The sequence below is a fragment of the Lepidochelys kempii genome, chromosome 9 (genome assembly GCF_965140265.1).
Source record: "Lepidochelys kempii isolate rLepKem1 chromosome 9, rLepKem1.hap2, whole genome shotgun sequence".
In the NCBI taxonomy this organism is placed as follows: domain Eukaryota; kingdom Metazoa; phylum Chordata; order Testudines; family Cheloniidae; genus Lepidochelys; species Lepidochelys kempii.
In genome coordinates, this window is record NC_133264.1 from 73146440 (window position 1) to 73170170 (window position 23731).

A 23731-nucleotide genomic window follows, 5' to 3' on the forward strand; every position below is an offset into this window, starting at 1 on the left:
TAACCACAGCAGTCAGTTCTTTACCAAATCTATAGCGATTCCTCACCAAATTCAACAGACGTTCTACAGTGGAGAGCAACTCTAACAGATATATTTTTGTTGTGCTGCATAGGGAAATTGCACATTTTTAACATCTTTATTTAACCAGGTAGAGAAATCTCTGAGATAAAAGCCTCTTGTAAAAGAGATGCCTGGTTAAGACAGCAAGCCATTATGTGTTACCAAATCATCTGTCCAATATGGTATAATTATAGCTTAATTATATCCTTAATTTATTATACTGACATACCTTATAGATAAAATAAAATACAAAGACTATACAATGCTAATTGCTGCCAATGATAGCTTCCAACTTAATTCAGTAACTACTTGGAAATGTATCACACTAACTTCCTGTGGTTCTACACTTACAGAATTCAGGGTCAGCTTAAATTTTTCAGGAGTTCTACATAATCAGATTCTACCTCTTTCATCGACTGTGTTGCAATCATTGCATTAGCCAAGGAGATATTCAGCAACTAAGCATTTTAACAAAAATAAGAAGCAAAATACATGTGTTTATGCTGTTGGCTTCATGGAAAATGCAACCAGCATTTTAACATTGTAATATATGCTCTCCTTCTATTTGTTTTGGGTTCATAACTGAGGCCTCCCTAGCCAGTCATGTTGCTTTACTGAGGATGGATAACTTGAAATTCTTGAAAGGCTTTCAAATCATAATCTGACATTCCCTAAAACAGCATATGAAAAGCTTTGGAACTGGAATTTCCTAGCACTGCAATGCTATGTGCCACATGGCTTCTCTCTATTCCTTTTTGCACTGCTGCTTTGAATGATGTAGTGGCACATGACTGGGTGGATTATATCAAATCAGTTGCAAGTGATGTCAGGTGAGATGAGCCAATACCAAACCCAGTGTCTTCCACTTGAAATGTTTGCATTTTATCCATCTGTAAGACACATTTCTTGTTGTACTGTATACAGCATTTGATAAATTATTCAGCAGGCAGAATCTATATGAGCAAATGAATAAGTTGCACAACTCATCCTCCAAAATGTATTGAAAATCTTGGTAAAATTGGGTGCATACATTGGGGTACTTTCTTTACTCTTTCATATTAAAATTTAGTCCTGGATTGACAGTGTGAAGACTCTGTCCCTCTCTGACTTCCCAGACACATGCATTATCTCCCATACAAAGATAATGTATTCATTATCAGTCCATACAAAATGCCGATGCAAAAGGAAGTCATCTTCCTTGCTTATCAATTTGTTCATAAGGTCATCAAATATAAACTTCCTGCCCTCACCTTCAAAGCTCCATATTACTCTACACATTCCTACTTATCCTCCCCTGTCAAGCTTCCCTTCACCTTCACCAGCTCTGCCAATGTTCCCATCCTCATTCACCTCTTTGTCAGGTTTTTCCATAATTACCTTCTTCCATATACCTCTTACGCATTTTATGACCACCCTGAACTCTGCCCTCAAAATGCCCCTACCTGTGTACATTTAAGGTCCTCTTAAAGGACTTGCTTCTGCCCTATTGCCTACATTGAATCTAGCCGAGTTGTATAAAAGTCTCTATTTGTTGTTCCCCTTTCCCTAAACTCTGTCTGCTATCTATCTACCCTTCCATTGTGAGCTCCTCAGAAAAGGGCCCATCCCTCCTTGAATTCCTGGAAAGTGTCTATCATATTGAGAGTGCTACCATAAACAAACAATAATAATCCACAAAATAAGTACATCAACAGTAGTACAGGCTTTCCAACACTGATCACCATGCTTCAACCCTGTTTTGAAAGAACCACACCTAGAGATTAGTTCAGTTTCCCTACCAATTCTACCTCTCTTGTTGTGAGTGAAGTTTCTGTGGTTTTGGGTATAAAATGGTGACAGGACTTTCCAGGTGCAAAGCTGCTCAGCCTTATTCCTACAGAATTCTGCTTACACTTTTCCTTAACTATACTTACAATATGACTGCATGCCCTTAGAAGGGTATGCGTGTAAAAGAGCATGTGCACACATCTGAGAGTGAGGAAGGAGCCCTTCATACTCTTTAGTATGCTCTGTACTTCCAAATAGTTGATTTGGCTGAGATTGTACAGATTTCCCCTCCAATAGTTCAAGTCCCCATGGATTCAGAACTGATTTGTATCAACATTATAGAAGAGAAATTTTTCAAAATTTCCATTTCACAAAACGGAAATGGAAGATTTGGATTTTGTCTCAATTTGGGATACAAATAAATTTCTAAATGTCAGAATTTTCCATGTAATAGAAATTCTGTTTTTCCAGCCAGCTCTAACTTTTCACACAAACATACACACACACTTCAAGTATGCATGCACACACATGCTCACTATAGTACATTATTTTGGAAAGGATAAAGTTGTAATAAAAATGGAAAAAAATGCCACAAAAATGTTTTGAAACCATTTAAATTTATATATTATATATATGCAGACCAGCTCTAAAGCTGGTCACGAAACTGGAGGAAAAATTTGCAAAAAATGGTTGAATGTTTTCCTAATTATTTTTCAAATTTTGATGTTAAAGCATAAAATTTTAAAATTCTAAAAATTTTATCAGCTCTAGTAAAATACATTTTATTCAGCTTTGCAGAATCTCTGTAGCATGATTATCCTTCAAGTAAACCCATGAAAAGTCTTTTCTGCTGAACCAATCTGGACATATCATAGGACACTCAAAAGCTGTAGAAATCATTCTGATCAACTTGTGACTAACTGCCACAACCAGAAGTTTATTCAGGAAGGCAATTTGCTTACTTGCACAAAGTGTTTCTAGTTTGCCTGAGCCAGTTATCCTCAGCAAGGCCAGAGATGAGTCTAAGTATATGTCCTGTCTAGCACAGGGGGTTGGATTGGATGACTTTTCAAGGTCCCTTCCAGCCCTACATTTCCATGATTTCTATGGCTGTAAATTGCATTTGTTTATTTGTGTTGATTCCCTCATTCCCTTTCCTTTTTTGATAGGAAGGAGATGGAATTTAATGTACTGATAATTATTAAGATCCAGGAATAATTACTCCTAAAGATACACTAAGAAGGTGGAAAAGTACACACAAAATACACACGGATTGTAATAATCTGCACACTGAAATACAAAAGTACTACTTAGAATAACTAAAATTGGCACGATTTATTGATTGCCCCTCCCCCCATCAAATAAAGAGTTATCAGATAGTTAGAGAGTAAAATTACTAACTAAAAGGATAGCAGAGGGAGATAAAAAGTAAGAGGTTCATGTAAGGGGGAAAATATGCCTTTTCAGCAAAGACAGTAAATGAGACGGAGAGTCAATGATAAAGAGATACATGCAGACCCTTCCAGACTATAAACAGATGCAGAAGAAAATGTTCTTGTAGCAACAATTAGATGTTTAGAGGGAGCCAGTACTAGACAAGCAGAGTAGACAAGGAAGGTTTTGAGATAGGCTGACCCCCATTTTTAAAGTGTGTATTAATAATTTCAGGGTAACCCAATCTGCATGGAGGGCCAGACAGAGGAGGACGGAGTCAGAACTAAGTGAACATGAACTTAGTGTTAAATTGAAAATAAGTTTTGTAGCAACTGTAAATGGATGAGTTAAAATCATCATAATCATACAAGACGGCATCTGGAGTTCTGAATACACTCCTTTGATGTGTTCCTTTCCAAAGGCAAGTCCCACTCCTTTTCCCTACTCTTTGTGGCCACCCCTCTACCTCATCTTACCCTCTCCTGCCCCAAATTCTCCCTCTGCATCACTGATTATTGGCGCTCCTTCTTCCTACACACACCTGCAGTGTTTTGCTACCCGCTCAGAGCTGGAGCAGGACAACTGAGTTTCCAGCAGCTGAGAGCAAGAAAACAGGAGGCACCAAGAGCTAAATGTACAAAGGGAGCACGGTGTGGTGAAGCTGAGCTTTGCTACACTTAACTTTCAGGCACCCTGCTGTCAATGGAAACCATGGCCCTGAATTAGGTGCCCAGGCTCCCTATACAATGTAGGCTGCCCAGTCAGGCACCTAAGCAGGGAGTCTTAGAAGCTAGCAGGCTGAGAGGGGAACCATCTAAACTAGATAGTAGTAAATACTGAGGAGATGGGTGAGAGGGCCTGTCTCCAAAGGGAAGGTAGACACCTCCCTCCAACCCAGAGGTACGTGTTTATCTCCGCTAGAGATTCAAAGCCACAAATTCTCTCCTGGAGTTGGGTGACTAAGCCAGATCAGCCTTTTCCCAATAGTCCAGGGCACTCACTGGGAAAGCAGGAGACCTGTTTTCAAATCCCTGTTCTGCCTGATTTGAAACAGAGACTTGAATTTGGTTCTCCCATATCCCAAGTGAGTGCCCTGACTTCCAGGCAGATGGGTCTCGCAATCTCTCCACTTTGTACGGATAATACAATATTCACTAGAACGTGGACTTGAACTTGGGTCGCCTTCATACCAGAGCACACCCTAAATACTGGGCCACAGAGTCAATCTCCTAATTTAATTATTTATACAAAGTGGAACAGCTCCAACAAGAGAGACAGAGAGCAACTCACTTCAGAATACCCAATACCCTGCTGTTTAGAGCACTCACACGGCATGTGGGGGGCCAACATTCCAGTCCCGGCTCCAAATCAAGCAGAGTGGAGGTCTGAAAACAGGCGTTTAACGATTGTATACCTGTGTTTGATGGAACACTGGATTATTTTAAAAAAGACAAAAGTTACTCTTACAAGCTATGTGTTTTAGTTGTATACGTTCTTTGGTAACGTGTCTATTCTAGGGAAATGTGTATGGCCCACTATCAATTATGTGGACCAAGAATATTTGGTTATAATTATTGTGAAGTCCCCAGTGGCTGCAGTTTTTCACATTTATAAGTGTTGATTAACAGGTTTAACCATGCATCGTATGGAAATTGAGTTGTGTCCTTCTGTTTATTTAAAATCACCTTGAGACTGACTGAAAATAAAATGTTGACAATTGGTTTTTATGGACGTTTTCTTGTTTATGTTTCATATATAAAAACTTCTTGTGTCTCATTCTTTTTTTGCATTTGGTCCTATCTATGGAAATAAAATGAAATTACAATGTGTGTCTATGTTAATTCGTGGTATTTATTACCTATGGCTAGATTGTGCCACTTAGTCACAGCAGAGCCACCCCGCCACAGAGAGCACACTCAGAGGCAGTGAAAGGAAAATACAGAAGCAATTACAGGTGCACAGCAGGGAGTGTGTGCACTGCTACAGCCCTTTGTGGGGGTGCAGACTGTGTCCCTCAACTGTCTGACACCTAACAGGATGGTGCCTACTTTCCATCCTCTGCCCCAAAGATGCCACGTATCTTCAGGGAAGCATCTAGAGAGCAGTCCCCGTACTGTCTTGAGCACAAGGACTGCAGCTTTCCCTGACCCTTATGGGAACCGCTCCGCTTGCAGGAGGAGGCTGCCTTATCCCTCTGAGCACTACACAACCATGGAAGGACGAAGCAGAATTTAGCCCACGAGGATTTGTGTAAGTATGTCTCAATAGACATAGCACAATTAGAAATATGATTGTCATGTTGTATGTATTGAATGGGCCATGTCCTTAGGTCTTTATTCACTTTTTACTGAGACCTTAATGAAACAGAATCCCCACTGAATTCAACAGGAGGTTAGCATGAGTAAAGACAATGAAACTTGAGAGCCCAAAGAAGAAAAATTGAAGATAAAATGGGAAAGATTATGAGGGCAACCACTGTGTAAGAATTATACAGTTCATTTTGAATCCTTTACTGAGGGCATGGGATCCACTGGACAGGCCAGGTATTCTATGACCCAAACAAATAGAGTCCTCCAAGGAAGGAAGGCTCACTTGTGCCAAGACTATTTGCTTTTATATTGTCACTTGTCTTCCACCAGGTTATTGAAAACAACATTCCTATACGAACTATTCTGATATGGTCTCCCCAAACCATTGTCATCCTGGAATCTTCTTCACAGGACACAGCATGTAGTTAATTTGTGAGTTTCCACCATGCTTTTAATGGAGAGAAGAGAATTTGTCAGTAGCTGAATAGCACCCCCTGAACCCACAGATCCCAAACCCTCACAGAGCCTTCTGAAGTACTGAGAGAAAAAGGGAAGCATTCTATGGAACGGGGCACTCCTCTAATCCCCCACCCTACCACACAAGCCCAGACGCACAGCAAGTGTCTCCCCTAAACATTCCTGCACAGAAGAGGGCTTGGGGAGGGACTGAGTTCCTAGGTAAGGATTTGGTCCTGTGAGTTTCTATTACCATATGGTTATATTTATTTACATATTGCATACATTTGAATCTGTATCTATGTGCTTACACTCTTGTGGAAGTATGTATTATTTACAAATACATTTCATAAGTAATAAAACCTTGTGGGATTTATTTTCCAAATAGACACAGCACGTACCAAGATGTCACTTTTCAAGTATTATTACTTAAACGTTTTATTCCCCAACAGTCAAAAGTGATTAAACTGTGATTAAACAGCAAATCTAGACTATTCATAGAATCACAGAATCATAGAAGATTAGGGTTGGAAGAGACTTCAGTCCAACACCTGTTCAAAGCACAGGAGTGGATTTACCATGAAGTAAACCATGCATGGCACAGGGCCCCCAACAATAAGGGCCCCCCCAAAATGCAGGACAAAACTCATCTGACAACCAGCATGAGTCCCGGCCGGCGGTGCAGCAGGGTTCAGGCAGGCAGGCTGCCTGCATGCCGTGGCCGGTGGCCCCACACTGCTCCCGGAAGCAGCCAGCTGCTGGCACATCTCTGCGTACCCCTGGTGAGGAGGGGGAGGCAGCTCTGCACCCCGGGCAGCACATGGAGACCTGCTGCTCCCCTGCCCCCAAGGGGCGTGCACAGATGTGCCAGCAGTAGGGCTAAGGCAGCTCCCTGCCCGCTCTGCCTCCCTCACTCAGCACTATGCGGCATGTGAAGATGCCCTGGCCCACCCCACCTAGGAGCCGCTGCCGGAGGGGTGCATGTGCCGGTCGCTTTTGGAGCCGCACTGCCCGAGGTAAGCACCACCTTCTTTGCCCCCTCCCTCACCACAATCCCCTGCCCCAGCCCAGAGCCTGCACCCTGCACCCAAATGTCCTCCCAGAGCCCACATCCCTCACCTTCTCCTGCACTCCAACACCCTGCCCCAATCAAGGTACCTCACTTTATTTTCATTTACTTCCCATTTCTTATAATAAAGGAGGAGGATGAAGAAAAAAAGAATGAAAAACGGGGGGGGAGATAAGAGAGAATGTTCTTTTTCTCGGCTGGGTCCCGAGAAGGGGCCCTGAAAATGAAGCCGCGCACAGGGCCCCACTAACTCTAAATCCGCCACTGTCAAAGCAAGACCAACCCCAACTATATCATTGACCTGTCAAAACATATTTAAATCAAAGTAATTGTCTGGACTATGATAAACCCCCCAAAACTGCATTTGAAAGTGACTAGCAATTTGTTTCAATCTATGTAATTTAGGGCTTGTCTTCACTGCAATAGTTACCTAAATTTACTACAGCTGAGTTACTCCACTTGAGCCTGCCTAGCTAATGTGAGAGCAACCACACTGTGAAACAGCACTCAAGCTATGGAGAGTGATTGGATTAGCAGATGATGAGTTGTGCTAACTGTGAAGCAAACCACAGCCAAACCAGGGCTGCTCACTCAGTTGACCCTCCAAGGGAGCTGAGGTGAGTCACGAATCAGGCACATGCAGCAACAACCCACCCACACTGACTTACCTTTCCAACAGAGCCTGCAGTGACTCAGCCCTCAGGCATGCGGCAGCAACCTATCTGAGTCAAGATGGGTCAAATGACACCCCCGCCCGTCCCCCCCCCGCCCCGTCCCCCCCCGCCCATCCCCCCGCTCAGGTATTTCCCCAACCCCCAGAGCCGCACATCAGTCAGATCACTACATGGCCAGGAACCCTCCTGCTGCCTCGCAATGTTTCAGACTCTTGAGACTCCAAGCCCTGTTCCAACCTTGTCCTTGGCCCTCCTCTGACTTTCCCTCAGTCATGTTACTGACGTGCTCCAGTCTAGCCTCTGCTTCCTGACCCTCCTTGGACATTTGGACTCTGATTACCTGGCTTAAACTTTTGACCTGTGTCTAGACCCGCATGGTACTGACTTGGCTTGTCCCTGGACTATGACCACCTGGCTTTGACCCCTGGCTTGCCCCTGGACTCAGCTGTGATACTGATTCTGGCTCGTATATGGATTCTGATCTCAGTTCTGACCCCAGCCTGTCCCTGGATCTCAATTCAAGTGCCACTCTTCGCCCAGTTCCAACCCCACATCTACCTTTGACCTCTGCTCCAACCACTGTGTCTGACTACCAGAGGAGGCAGTGCCTGACGCTAACTCAGATCTGTGGACTGTAGCTGCATCCCTGCTGTATTTGAGTGTTGCAGCACTTGAGCTTCAACCCATACTCCTTTGGCAGGCCAGCTAGCTCATGCTTAAAACAAGGCAGAGGTTTGTGTGGGGGGATTAAGGACAACTCTCAAGTTACACCCGGAGCTTACACTACAGTGAAAACAAGCCCTTAAAAATAGTCACGTTATTTGTTTAACTGAAAATTTGTAAAAGAAAAAAAAATCACTCCAAGATTCAGTTGTCACTGGTCAAGTTTAAACCTAACATTACCTGAGAGCAGATTTTCACAACTCTGAAAATAGGGGAGGGGAAGGAGTGGTTGCAGTGGAGACACAAATAGGCATTATTAAAAGTGACACTGAGAGACTCTACTAGAAAAAACTGCAAGTAACATGATAATTTGATGCATATATTAAACTCAAATAAATTCCCTCCTTCCGACTTTGTATTGGTTAATTACCTTTAAGCCACCTCATTTGGCTGAAAAAGTCTGGAATAGACACCTTGAACACCAATTGCTCATTAGGTTAGTGAGGAGTTTTAAATTCTGTCCTTTCTTCTTCTTCTGGAGTAGAGGAAACATCTAAGTAGGGCAATTCATTATCACTCCTACTGACAGCACTAAATTAGATTTTCAAAGAATGATCTTTGACATTCTGTCTGAATCTGGAAAACATTAAATTAAATCTAACTTTTAAAGTGGGTTTATGACAAAGGAAGTAGCACATAAGCACTGAACGATGTGTATCATGCATGGGATGGTTTGGGGTACCAGGAAGAAGGTACTTTATAAACCCTTTGAGCCCTGTGGAAGCCCTAAATGTTATAATTACTCCGATGCCTTGTGCAGCCTTTCCTGGTCAGTGATGGGTTTGGCATGGATGCAGTTGGTGTTGATCAGCCGTGTTCTTAGCATCATCAAGGACACCAAGGCACTGGTCACTCCGAAAGCATAAAACCCAAAAGCATTTCCTCTATATGTCATTTCCACTTTAGTACTGCACCACCCCAGAAATAAGCACTGAAATAAGTTATGGAAACATTTCATCTGCAACAATGGAAAAATGCTTTCAGTACAGAGGAGATATATCAGTGCCTACTGAGACCAGGTGGCCCAACTGCCCCAATATAAGTAACTTGTAGCAGTGTAATTTAGGCCTAAATGCTCAGCTGCCTCTGCACTGAACCACCTCTTCCCAAAATGTATGAAAAAGAACTGAGAAAGACGGAATGATTTTATTAACAATCAAATATCTCTGACTGAATCATCACTCTCATCATCTCTGTAACCAGCCCTAATACCCTTACAATAGTATATGAAGACTGTATTAGGCATTTCCTATACTTTTACATTCTCCTATTCTGTCCCTTAAAACTCATCCTTTCTCAGACTAGAAAAATAAAAAGGTGTAATTATGACCTCACTTGAGCTTGTTTGGCTTTGCTGTCTGACAAAGCACGTCCCGATAGACATTTTATTTCTGAGAAATCCATTAAAGGCCCAGAAGGAACCTACTCAACTAGATTCATGGTGTAAACAAATGTTATAGTGATAGTGGGAAATAAACACTTAACCCTTGTTAACATCTAATGGGGTAGGATAATATCATACATTACTTACTTCCACAATCAGTATTTATATGACATTATAGATAAAATGCCCTTTTAAATTACTTTTATGAACTTTGATGAACCCTATTATTATAGTGGACTCACTTATCTTTAATATGACAATTCCCTGTGGGAAAAATACTAAGAACACATAATTCAAGAAGGCTGAGGAGTCTAACTCACAGGTATACAGACACCAAGAAGAAAATGGTGAAAGTACTTAGAATAAATAAGAGAGAGTTATCTACTAAGCGACTCACGTGATTGCCCAAAAGCAAACCCCAAAATATTTACTATGGTGGAACCACAAAAGGCCCAGTGTTAAAGGCAATAAAACACGCACATTTTTGTTTCTTTATTTTAACCTCAAAACAAAAGTGTAAGAGAAGATATTTCTATATGCTCCTTACACAGCTAAGCACAAGGCCTCATTCTACTAATGATAAATGCAACAACTGAACATTCACTGTATTGTTGTTAAAGTCACACACGATGTTTCAGACAAAATGCACACCTGGTTATTAGGTGCACCAATTAAATGTGCTTCTTTCCATTTGAATAGCAACCCCTGACTGTATACAGTGAATAGAAACACACAGGGTTGTCGCAGTTTGAAGATTTCATATTACATCTTTAATTGTGGACATTTAGCAGACAGCCTCTTATTATTAAGATACTGCTAACTTTCATTGACAATGTGGCCACAGGACAAGGCTAATAATTACCAGCACCAGTAGCAGCTTGTGGTTTTATATTACATTGCGGTAAATTACACTGGAATTAGAGTGGATTACTTTTATCAAATGGGGAATAAGCTGTTAATTAACTCCCCGCTGTAGCAATCTTTTTCTGAGCTTGCAACTGTTATTAACTCTAGATTAAATTGTTGAATTAATTTCCCACTTACTTACTATTTCAAGAGTTTTTAATTTACCTGGCAGCAGTTTTAATAGGAAATTGTATTAGTGAACATAAATTGTTTTGGGGAAGGGTAAACAGTTTGTGATAATGTTTATTAAGTCGTTTTGTTTGAGCAAAAATATAATTGCAGTTTTAATTAGTGCATGGTTGTCAGAGTATTAGATTTGAGATTACATTATGGGTTTCTGAGAAAACAATCACGCAGGTAATCCCAGCATTTATAACTGATAGCAAATAAAAAAACCTGTGTCAATACTGCATTGACTTGTTTTTGTGTGTGTGTGCATGTGCTATGTTTTGGAAAGAAAAAGGAAAACATAATTCAAACTACCCTTTGTACTATTATCTGAAGGTTTACGGTTCACATTTAATATAAGAAAATTGAATGGATTTGAACGAAGCAGGAAACTTTTGTCTACTGTAACGTGTGTGAGGCAAAGCTCTCGCTTTTCACATTTAAAAGATTAGGATCTTTCAGCAGGGCAATAACCCAACCTACTTGTTTTAAATATATTGCATTTTCCAGTCCATAAGCAAGTAGTTGGGTCTAATGCTGAGCCTGAGGGATTCCTTTAGGTCATAAAAGAAAAATGTAGGGAAAAACAATTCATCTACCATAACAAATTGCACAGACCATTTACTTTGTTACTTATTTGCTGTATTTATGGCTGTTCGTTTACAGTAGCCTGCTGTTTTCACATGTTTGCAAATCTTATATGTGTTTCATAAGAGATAATTAATATCCTTTAGGACAGTAATATAGACGGATTATTTTCTGTCTATAACATATTATAAGAATGAGAAATTTCAGATACTTATTGCCAAGAAAAATTCAATGTTATCCCTCCTTATAAATGCAACTAAAACACTTACTAACATTGTGTGCCTAGTTGGTATCTAAGTATGGGCAACCAATTCTACATTTGGACACCCAAATTGCATTTAGGATCCAGATTTTCAAAAGGTAGGCTCCTGAACCCATATTCAAGCACCTAAATAATTTTCTGAAGTGCTAACCTAATTTTCAGACGTGCTGAGCATCCCGTCAACAGAAGCTGCTGAGTACTTGATACTCTTTTTAAAAATCAGGCCACCTATTTAGGAGTACACTGTGAAACCTAACTTTAGGCATCCATTTGAAAGTGCTGATCTAGGTACCCAAATATCCTGTGTTTTTAAATGATTGTTACATAACATGCATATATTGCTGTAAAATTCACAAGGTACTTAGATACAGAAAGATATACTTTTCTACCGTTCAGAGTTTAGGCTCTCCAAAGAGATCTGAGCCCACAAATGTAGATTGGTGTTCTTAATGGTTGTGATTCAATTAGGCCACAACTTTATTCTCTTAAAGTAACTAGGAATAACCAGCAATAAATTATACGGTGCAGGTCATCGTTCTTTCCCTAATTGTTTCCACCTATTTAGGGGGCTGCTGTCAGCCCACCCCTTTCCAACCGGTCCCAGTCAGCCTGTTGCTGGGACTCCACCTTCTCCTCTGAGGGTTAAGGGAGACTGGGGGACTTTTTAACTCCTGTTTATCAGGGAACCATAACCCCTCTGTAGTTCTGGACATCTGCTACTTCCTAAGTTGTGACAATCTTGACCTAACCTCCTTACCTACCTCTCCCTATCCACTGTCGGAAAAGTGAAAAAAAAATAACTCACCCTGCCTTGACCAATCTGGCGGTGACAGAATTTTTTCCCCCAGCCCGAAACAAAACAAAAGCGACCAGTGCAAGCCCACAGCAGACCACAAAACACAATCCTACTCAGATCCCAAGGGTCCCATGTAGTTTAGTGATTCATGGCCAAGAGAATTCCCTCCAAAATGCAGAGGGTATACATATACCCTCCGCTCTCCTCCCCCCCCCAGTGCACATGGTGGGTCAGTGCCTCAACCTGACCCAGCCACTTCCTAACCCCAACCCCCTTTGGCTCCTCTCAGGTAAGTCTGTCCCCCCCTTTCCTTCTCTCTCATAACCCAAATGCAGTAAGGACCCTTAAAGGAGCCCTGTCCTTTTTTTCCTGCTGCCCAGACAAAAAATTACTGCATTCAGTTACAGTGAGAATATTTTAAGATTGGTCTCCTGTGGACAGGATCCGATGGGGTGTTGAGTGAGCTCAAATCCCAGTAAGTGAATGGGAGTTGAAAGTACACAGCACCTCCCAAGGTTAGGCTTCATGTATTCTACTACAACGCTACCTTTAAATGTAAGCCACTTCACCAAACAGCTATTCATTTTGTAGCTATGCCCTCAACTGTTTAGTCACAGTCAGCATCCTCAAAAAGACATCAGTAGAAACTCCAAGGAGACAACAGCACAGAAACTTCCTTCCCTTACAAACGAAGCAAAAAAACATATTATTTTACATTGTGGGTTTTCTATCATTTTTCCTTGATGTCAGTGTTCACAACAGTAAATATAGAATAAACTGCTTAGGCAGTTGTCAAAACCAACCAGCTTCATTTCAGCATTTAATCATACCAAAAAGTTGTTTATTGCCTCACATTGCTGCAAGGGGCCATCATGAACATTAACCTTAGGTAGATTTTAAAAATGTCTCAGTATAAAACCATATGTTCCCTAAAATCTACAGAAAACAGAATGTTTGATATACCCAAGCCAAATATGTGGCTATTACTTTAATACTGCAATAGGGTTAAACATTAGATTGGATGACGGAGACTTGCTACCTGTGGACTTAGAAATCTTTTTAGCATTTTGAGAATAAGAGACCAGTCCAGTTTATGGCTTACTAAGGTCTCGCCTTGAGGTCAGGAAAAAACAGTTACTCACCTTTTTGTACCTGTTGTTCTTTGAGATGTGTTGCTCAGATCTATTCCAATTAGGTGTACGCGCGCGCCGCGTGCATAGATGTCGGAAACTTTTCCCCTAGCAGCTATCCATCGGGCCGGCTGTGGAGCCCCCTGGAGTGGTGCCGATACGGTGCTCTATATATGACCCTGCTGGCCCGACCCCCTTCAGTTACTTCTTGCCAGCTACTCGAACAGAGGGGAAGGTCGGGGGGAATGGAATAGATATGAACAACATATCTCGAAAACAACAGTTACAAAAAGGTGAGTAACCTTGGACTTGGACGCCTATGACTATACTCCTCTGGCGGCCGCAAAGGTGTCAGGTGTAGAAGGCAGCGTGACCTCCTCCACCTGCAGGGAGTCTGGCGGTATGGGGATTCCCAGGGAGGCGGGGGCTCATGGAGGACGAGGCCTACTGGAAAGTCTGTGGGCATTATGTCCCTGGTCCGCACCGTGTTCTGTTGCGGGTGTGACTACAGCCTCGGGCCTTTGTGGGGGCTTCTCCATGGCCTGCTTCTTACAGGTGACCGGGGAGTGAGAACGGTGCAGGGGAGAGCGCTTTTGGGCCCCAGGATACCCCCGGGCCCTAGAGGGGCATGCAGAGTCCTTTTTCGATGCTGTAGATGGCACTGCTGGAGGAGCGCTCTGCACTGAGGCACTCAGGGCCGAGCGTTGTGGCGGATGGAGAGCTGACTCCATGAGGAGTTGTTTGAGTCTAATGTCCCTCTCCTTTCTAGTGAGAGGTTTAAATGCTTTGCAAATCCTGCACTTATCCGCCTGATGGGCCTCTCCCAGACACCAAAGACAGGAGACGTGGAGGTTGCCCATGGGCATAGGCTTGCCGCAGGAGCTGCAAGGTTTGAAGCACTGGGACAGCATGCCCCGGGTTGAAGGGGGAAACCCCTTCAAGCGGCAAAGACTATACTTAACACTAAAGATAACAGATAGCTAACAACTAACAATAGGGTAACTATATACAGAGATAAGTAAATAGCCAGGGAGTAGTGGAGCACTTGCGAATAAGAGACCACTGTTTCAACAACTGTCACTGGCCGTAAGAAGGGATCGGGCTGGCAGGGTCATATATAGAGCACCATGTCGGCGCCACTCCAGGGATCTCCACAGCCAGCCCAACAGGCAGCTGCAAGGGGGAAGGTTTCCGACATCTGTGCATGACGGCGCAGGTGTGCACCTAACTGGAATTGATATGAGCAGGCGCTTGAAGAAGAATGTTAGATTCCAGGCTCAATGACTTTTAATCCTTTTGAACTCGGTATCATTAATAGTAATTACCGTTTGCTATGAACAGGGATTTGGACTATGTCTAATGTTTGTTATTTTCTATATTTATTTATTTCATCTGTCATTTACACATATAACATGATCTTTGGTTCCAAGAAAATCATGTACTTTGGAGACACAAAGACAGCAGAAGATAATTAATACCCATTCACAACATCTTCCAGCCATTACAAAGAATGGCTAACAGACGGAAGTAACCCACAGCCCTAAGCCTGTTATTTTTCTGGGGGTAGTAATTAACTTCTATTGTATTTTCCATTATTACCTTTTAAATGCAGTTTGTACTCTCCAGTTAATATTTTGGTCACATTATGATTTACGTTAAGCGCTACATTCTGGCTACCCTGATACATATACATGTAAATTAAGGAAAGGCACAGAGAGCCCCTTTCCTCATCACCAGAGCTTGCCCTGCATTTATAAGGTGGATGGGATAGAATGGCTAGATGCACTCCACACTTCAGGGAATCTTGGTTTAGGGGAGTGGAGGAAAACACAGAGCCTCACCACCCCTACACATCAGCTGGTGGCTGGTGCTACAGGAAACACTTTATACCTTTAAAAAGAGGTACAAAAACTGCTTCTAAACAAGCTGCCCCAGCAGCATTCTGTCTCCTTCAGTACTCCACACACAGAATGCCTCTAGCAACAGTCACTGATGAGTATAACTTCTATTTCCTACTCCACTTCAGCTCCTGCTGTAAAATACATAGTAGTAGTAACAACAGCAGCAGTATAAAAGCTATAACAGAGCTCTAACAATTAAGAAAAGAGGAGGTCTGAAGAATTTAGGCCTCAATGTAGCAGAGCACTTAAGCACATGCTTAGCTTTAAGCAAGTGAATGGTTTCATTGACATCCAATGGCACAACTTATTTGCTCATAGGCAAGTATGTACTTAAGTGCTTAGCTGAATTGGGCCTTACATGTTCATTATAAAATTACATTTGTGATTATTTCCTTAAATGATTGTTGTAAGAAAATATAGTTAACTCAAAGATTACAAATAATTTGAAAGCCAACATTTTCAAATTTAGCCGCCTAAAGTTAGGCATACCTCCACCCTTAATTAAATGACCTGATTTTCTGAGGTGTTATACAAAGCAGTGAGTTCTGCACTGAAGATCTCAGAAAGTCAAATCATCTATTTTAGTGCCTAACTACAGAACCCCTAGTTTGAACATTTTGGCATCAGTCTGTATTTCAGTAATTTGATATTCTGTTTAATGAGTAGGCAGAAGTACTTTACAAACTGAGCAGCAGACCCTCCAGTCCGCATATAGTGACAACTCCAGCTGAGAACCAAGCTTTAAGGCCTGCCATAGCCGTTGACCTTAAGGATTCTGTATTGTGTTGGGAAATAAAATTTAGACATAGAAACCAGCAATAACTGCTATATTACTGAAATAAACATAGTAACTCTGAGAACTGCTACTGAACGTTTGAAGTTATTTGCTCCCCTACATCAGCACTATTTTTCCTGCACTACATTATCTCAGTGAGGTGTTGTCAATGATAAGCACCATCATTTGCTGTGGAAAAAAAGTTTGCAATGCGCTTTTTAAAAATGCAAGCAAAAACATAAACACATTCAATGGGAGTTTATTCAATTAATTTTAGTTTCCAATTTATAAAGATTTTACTATTCATGCAAAGGAAAATGAGAATTAAAATGTGCCTGAATATGCAATGTGCTGACATCAAGCTTAGTTTTACAGCCTTTTTAATACAAAAGTAATTTTAAAAATAATAGACTTAAAAGAGTAAGAAACAAAAACTAATAGTTTTACTAAATTACCTTTTTATTACATGGTTTCAATTAGCATTTCTTCCTCTCAAAGATACAAATTACTGTTTTCTCTGGAAGGAATTGGGACATGACAGAAATACAGAGAAAACTTCGACCAAATGCTGGACTTAACCCCAACTGAAAGCATACGTCCACATAATTTCCAGAATGGATTTGTTCTTGCAAATACTGCAAACATTAACAATTCTTACAAGCGTACATGAGTTATGAGACATGCTTCTCGCATATGGTAATACGTATTATTCTACTAAACTCATTAGTTATTACATTTAATATATACAAAGCTAAGAATTACAAAATAATAAAATGTTTTCCATCTGAATGTGGTTTTTGGTTTCTTTGAAGTCAGAAGAAAGATGCTGTGGTATTAGTCAAGGTATTATATTATAGCATAAGGAAATTATTATACTACAGGTGCAGAAAAGATTTATCCCACGTGTTATGAGGCTACATCTGGTGTAAAAACAGTGAATTAATCTTTAGTTCTTTGGGGGTTTAAATCTCACAGGTCAGAAAGAAAATGGCTCAATCTTAAATGATATGACTCCATGTATTGTCAGAACCTTTTACATCATCTACCAAGGATTTTGTGATACAATGTTTTCAACATTCATTTTTTAAAAATGAAGGAACACGAAGTGGGCAGATGAAAAAGTAAAGAAATATCCACAACCAGAAAAAAAAAGTGTTGCTCCTGCTAACATTACAACAGTATGGTACCATAGTACAACTACATTGAAGGTATGTGTTAGCTCAAGTTTCCCGTTGTAAAAAACTAGCTTTTGTTTTTCCAAGATTAACAAATCCATTGGAAGAAATGTGCCCTAATATGAAATTTCACATGAAAAATACTGTTTCTGCCTAAACTTTTGAAGTGTATTTGTGTTTAAAAAAACTTTGACAATTTAAAATTTTGTCTATAGAAGCACTTTTTAAATACAATTACAAAAAAATTTCAATGTAAGAAAATAAAAAATATTGCTGGTGATTTGTCCATACCAGAGCTGATACAATAGCAAACCATACATTAGATTAAATTAGTCTCTTTTTCACTTCACAAATGGTCCTTAGGTAGCTTGCATAACTTAAGTCCAAAATAAAGGCTTCTGCTGGTCCTCTTCACAAGAGTGAATTTCACCCCAAATAATTTCTGCAGAATGTTCTTGAACTCTGAATAGTTACAATTCTCAAATTCTGCTGACTAGATTTGATTAAACATATACCAGCTATTCTGTTCTCTGACTGGATGAGTAGAACTCTTAGAATCAGGTTTCTTGTGTAAATACTTGCGTTTAGGAATTCCAAATGTCCTTTCAACAAATATTCTCTATTATTCATCCTATTTATTTATACTTAACCTAATATTATGTGGCCTAAATATTATAGCACATATGTGAAATCATTCTGTGTCACGTGATCCCTTATCCAAACTGTGAACACAATGCTGTTGAGTAGAATGATGGCACTTTAGCATACATTATACAATTTCTGTTTATGTCATTTCTCATTCTACTTTTTAATCTCTGTTAAGCAGAAAACAATAATTCCAAAAAGTATACAGATTTTGTGATGTGCATAAATATTCAGTACAGGCTAGCTTATGATCACAATACTCTCACAAACTGAAGAACATAGTCTTGAAAACTTACCAGGTTTCCTAACTCATTGTTCTTGTAATAGAAACTGCACATATATAGGTTTGATAAGCTAGAAATTAATATGTATTATGAAAAAGACATAGCAAATACATGATTGCTTTCTCTGGAGAATTTCACATGTACCACACCAATGGTACTACACATATTATACTAAAAAGTATGCCGATCAAGAATATTACCACCACTGGACTGTATTAGATTGGCCTTCGTGTTAACTTTCTCTCTGATACAAATCAGGCTACCTATTATAGTACTACACATTAAGGTAATAACAGTGCTACTGTCCAACTAATTTTGGCCCAAGAAAGTTATAGATACAGGCTAGCTTGTTCAAGTTGTCATAGCTAGGATTTTTGAAGAGTAAAGGTAAACAAAATTAATGAAATCACATTATAAAGCATATAAACATTTAGAGACCAATTTCACATTAGTCTGGTGTACACACACACTTTATATATAATATGAAGGTAAATGCATATACAGAGCCATAGGCAGTGCTTAAAGTGTATTGGATTGCAACGGGTCACAGACCCAGGAAATAAAATTTCTAAAAAATAAGCTGGGTCACTGAGGCACAGAATTTTAGTACTGCGGGGAGGGGAATCCCTTTGATACTCTGGTTTCCCTGCTTGCCCACCTCCTGGGGAACAGCAGCCCATCGGGCTCCTGCAGCAAGCAAGCAGAACTCTTTCACCATTCCCACAGGAGAGGAGGGAGGGAGGAGCAGAAAGAGCCCAGCAGTTCAAGGCAGCTCTGAAACATTCCCTCCCCACCCAACACTATGAGCAACAGGATGGCAACTCTGTTTCTCCTCCCTCCATCCCAGAAATACCTGTCCTGGCAAGGGGGAGAGGAGATTCTGAAGCAACTCACCCCAGACTTGAGAGGTGGGTGAAGAAGCTGCATGAGGAGTGGGGGGAACTGCAGAAGGCATGGGGGAAGGGGTATCTGGAGGATTCAACAGATGGAGGGCAGAATTAATGGTGGGACAGGACTGATTTGGAGGTTGGGGAAGATTTAATTGCTGGGCAGAGGGACAGGCAGATGTGGGGGTGATAACAGACCCCACACACACAACACACACACACTTTTTACAGGTCACTTTAAGCACTGCCCACAGGTATAGCTATACTGACAGACATGGATAGACAGCATATGTCTTCCTATTCATCTGTCTTGCAACTTGAAAAATGCAAGCCTCAGGGTTAAAGAAGCAAAATTCTATGCAGCTGTACAAAATAATAGTTAAACGAAGCTTATATCTAGAGCCAAATACAGTCATTGACATGAGATATAAATAGTAGTAAACACCTTGGATTTGAAGAGTCTTGAGCTTTGCAAACTTTATCTGGGTTTCATCAGGAAAAAACAAAGTTCTTAAATCTGGAAAAAAAACACACTGTTAAAAGCACTTATATGTTATTGAAATAGAATTCCATCTGCTAACAATATAGCTTTTTTTATTCTACATATACAGATTGACCAGATATCATCAGTTTAAAAATCTCTGCAGAAGCTAATAAGTGGCAAAGGCATGTTTTCATTTGTTCATCTATATAAATATATGAGGTTTTGTGTCTACATGAGGTGGTTCCTACAAGTGTTCAACACTGATGACTTTCCCAAGGTGGAAATCTCAAAAAGCTTCATTACTCACAAAAGCACATGTTCTCCAAGGAGAGATCACAGAGGAGAAGTGTCATATGATTGTTTACCTCTTCAAAATGACAGCTGGGGATCAGTACAAGTAAGCAAGACTCACTGTGGCTGGCAATCACGACGTGAAGCCAATATACTACAAACTTAGCTCAGTACCAGCAGTGTTGTGTATGAGTCAGGTATGCTGTAAAATTTCAATGATGCCTTTAAATTCTAATGGTTTCAAGCTGCTGTAAACTTCTGCAGCAATCAAAAATAATCTGTCATGGGACTGAGGGGTATGAACATCATGTCATAGCCACTCTGCTGTTAGATTTATTGGAGGGTAAGGCATGTCATTTATGCACCAACTCACAGGAGAAAAAAGCAATCCCTATGAAGTTAATCTAATAATAGACTGGAAAGCAATGATTACTGTTTCATGTGCACTAGCTATTTGTAGCAGTGATTGGCCTAATTCAGCAGGCCTCACTTGTCAGAGCTCTGGGATTAACAAGTGTTTAGCTGAAAACCTATTGGGAAACATCAAGAAATGGTTTAATGAGAAACAAAAGTCTTCCACTTCTAGGTCACTGAAACCCTCTCCGCCTCTACCCCCATCTTTAAAGAGCTTGTTGAAAAAGACTTATTGTGGATATAAAACAAATGCTGTGGAATGATAGTTTTAATTAATCTACACTATTATCAACATATTTTTCACAATAAAGTAGTTTGATCCGGCAATCCTTATTCAGGCAAAACTCCCAGGAAAGTGAGCAGAGTTTTTGCCAAAGTGTGACTGCAGGATCAGGCCCACTGTAATACAACAATATATGCAGCCCCTTCTGCTTTACAAACATCAATTAACCACCTAATTCTCAGAACAGCCCTGTGAGGTAGTTAAAAATCAGTCTTATTAACCCCATTTTATGGACAGGGAAGCTGAGAATAGCAAATCTTAAACTAAGAGCCACATCACACACCAAGACAGTGGCAGACCTGAGACTGAAACTCAAAATATCTTGATTCCCAAGCCCATGCTCAGTCCACTAGACATGCAGCCTCCTGCTAAATGTCCTTAAACATTTCTCAATTCTGAAAACAACTTGTACAAAAGCTCTCCAGTCCCCAAGTTATTTATGTGCTGTAGAGTTAAAGAACCCTGGGAAAGAGAGTTTGCCTTTCAACTTGTTACATCCAATAAGAAAAATCCAAAGTAAACTGAGGGAAGGGGTGCTATTCTCCTTCACACATAGACTTGTAATTCACTTTAGAGCCACAGGAATGACTTGTATGGACAAAAGACAACAGCTCTTGTCAACAGGAAAATCAGAAGTTAATCCTCTCCTCAGCGTATAACTCATTTTTCTCAGAAAAATTAAAATGCTCAGCATGGAATGGAGCAAAGCTGCCAACAAAAAAAAAAAAAAGAGGGAGAGAGTGTGTGAGAGAGAGAGAGAGATGGGGCACTGGCAACAGCACACGGATAGGAAATTTAGGTAGACTAGATCCCCCCCTTTCCATACCCATGTAGGCACCTCCATTCCCTTGGCGAGAAAAATCGCAAGTAGCAGGAAGCAGCTGAGAACAATAATCCGCATGGACTAAAACCTACATTTAAAAAAAAAGTGAAACAGATAGTGCTACTCAAATCAGCATTAACAGCCTCTCTATGCATTATCCCCATCAGAGAGGTCACAAAGCACTGGCCAGGAGCAAATGGCAATGCTGCCACTGTTCTGTTGGATCAGACAGAAGACTGGAGAAGCATCCTCTTTGTGGACCCAGTCAGAGCTTGAAGGGTGGGCCTAATGTTTTGTGCCGCTCCCCAACAGGCTTCTAAATTAGGCTACATTCTCTCCTCTGACCAAGCCTTTTGCTTCCCTCTTGGTCCTACACAAAAGAAGAGATGCTACGTTGGACCAGTAGATCAAATCCTTTGTCGTTTTTCAGCTACCTGTTCCTCTCTCACACCTTTTTACTGGCCACAAAAGTTCCAGCTCATTTCTCAGTAAAGAACAGGGTATACAATTCAAGCCTACCAAATTGTTAAATGTGTGCAGCTGCATAATACTATCAGTACATCCTGTCATACAGAATATTGTATCTGCCAAACTTCTCAGTAGTTAGGGAATCAGGAGTCCCAGATGCATTCTCTGATATTAAAAACAATGAAAGAAAGTTTTATGTTTTTAAACTACAACTAAAATTCCCTTGTAAACTGTAAAAGTATTCTCTAGAAGTTTTGCAGACTATTAATGGAAAGAAAATTTAGAATTAATGATCAGTTATTTTCACTAGAAATCTAATCCTAAGAATTATGCTCACTCAGACATGTGACCTATCTGTTCAATTAAATCAGAGCTTTTACTGGCACAGATGAAAGCAAGATAGCCAAAGCTATCTCAAAATGTAGCCAATAAAATACTCAAGACTCCACTCAGTGGTTCTAAGTGAGTGAAACAATTATACAAATGCAGACCTGTTTCTTTAGCAGTGGCAATATCTGGCACTATAAAAAGGCAACATTGACCAGCAATATCAATGTATAGTATCAAACTGCTAGGTCCTCAGAATCTAATACAGAAATCACCTGAGTCACTGTTAAACTAAGATTAACCTAGAGAGCATGTCTTTTAGTGCAGAAAATGCTTGCTTAATTTTTAATCTGGGATTTAGCACAGAAACTCAGAGGAAAATATTTGTATTTTACTTGAATTCCCTGTTGAAAGGGTAGAGTCACTTTGGAAAACACAAGTCTGACACATTCAAATTATACTGATTTTGGTAACTGCATTTTCCACACACAGGGATAACATCTTGGACTTGTTCTGCACCCAAGAAGATTTACCCACTAGAATTTTTTAAGTTCAGAGCAAAAAAACCCAAATTTTAGTTGGATTCATTATATACATATATATATATATATATATATATGTTGCAACATGTGTAAAACTGTTATAAGTAATTAACTACATATGAGAAAAACCCTTTTTTTCTTGTGCATACCTTGAAAGTGATGCATGTAGTTCGTTAACTGGTTTCTGTTAGGAAGCATGTATAATTCCGCCAAGTTATTGCACTGTTTATAATTACAATTCATGGCATCCCAAGAAAGCATTGCAGGAATAGCACTGATATTCCACAGAAGACAAATATTGATTGAACCAGATAGAGCATTTATAATGACAGGAATTCCACAACCAAACTGGCACATCTTGACATATGTGAAAGCAAACCTTTGAGATGCCAATCAGAAGATGTGGAGCATGGAAGTCACGTTGCTAGCTGTCAACCAGCAAGAATGTACATGTGTGACACGTGAGTGATAACATCAGACATCACAGCTCACCCATTTCTGTAAATGCCATCTAATTTTCTTGGATGGGAAAGTGTAGCCTTTGCAAAAACACCCAGGAGCTCAATATCCACTTACCTGACTAATCAATTTGGCATTAAATAAGTAAATAAATAAATATAAATATAAAATCTTAAAGCTGAATGCTCTTTTACTATCTTAAACTAGCTATTTGTATTATTGTCAATGATTTCTATTACAGTAGCAC

The 23731-nt window shown here is 40.3% G+C and overlaps 1 protein-coding gene across 7 annotated transcripts in view; it reads right to left on the bottom strand.

The window, feature by feature from the left end:
* Positions 1–23731, bottom strand: part of DACH2 (dachshund family transcription factor 2) — a 457188-nt gene that overhangs the window by 164164 nt on the left and 269293 nt on the right. For 4 of the 7 annotated variants that reach the window (XM_073360878.1, XM_073360873.1, XM_073360875.1 and 1 more), the window contains exon 3: positions 19839–19910. The exons of the other annotated variants lie outside the window; for them this stretch is intronic. In XM_073360878.1, coding sequence (XP_073216979.1) covers positions 19839–19910 — 72 coding nt within the window. The remainder of the gene's footprint in view (positions 1–19838; positions 19911–23731) is intronic. 7 annotated transcript variants of the gene reach the window in all.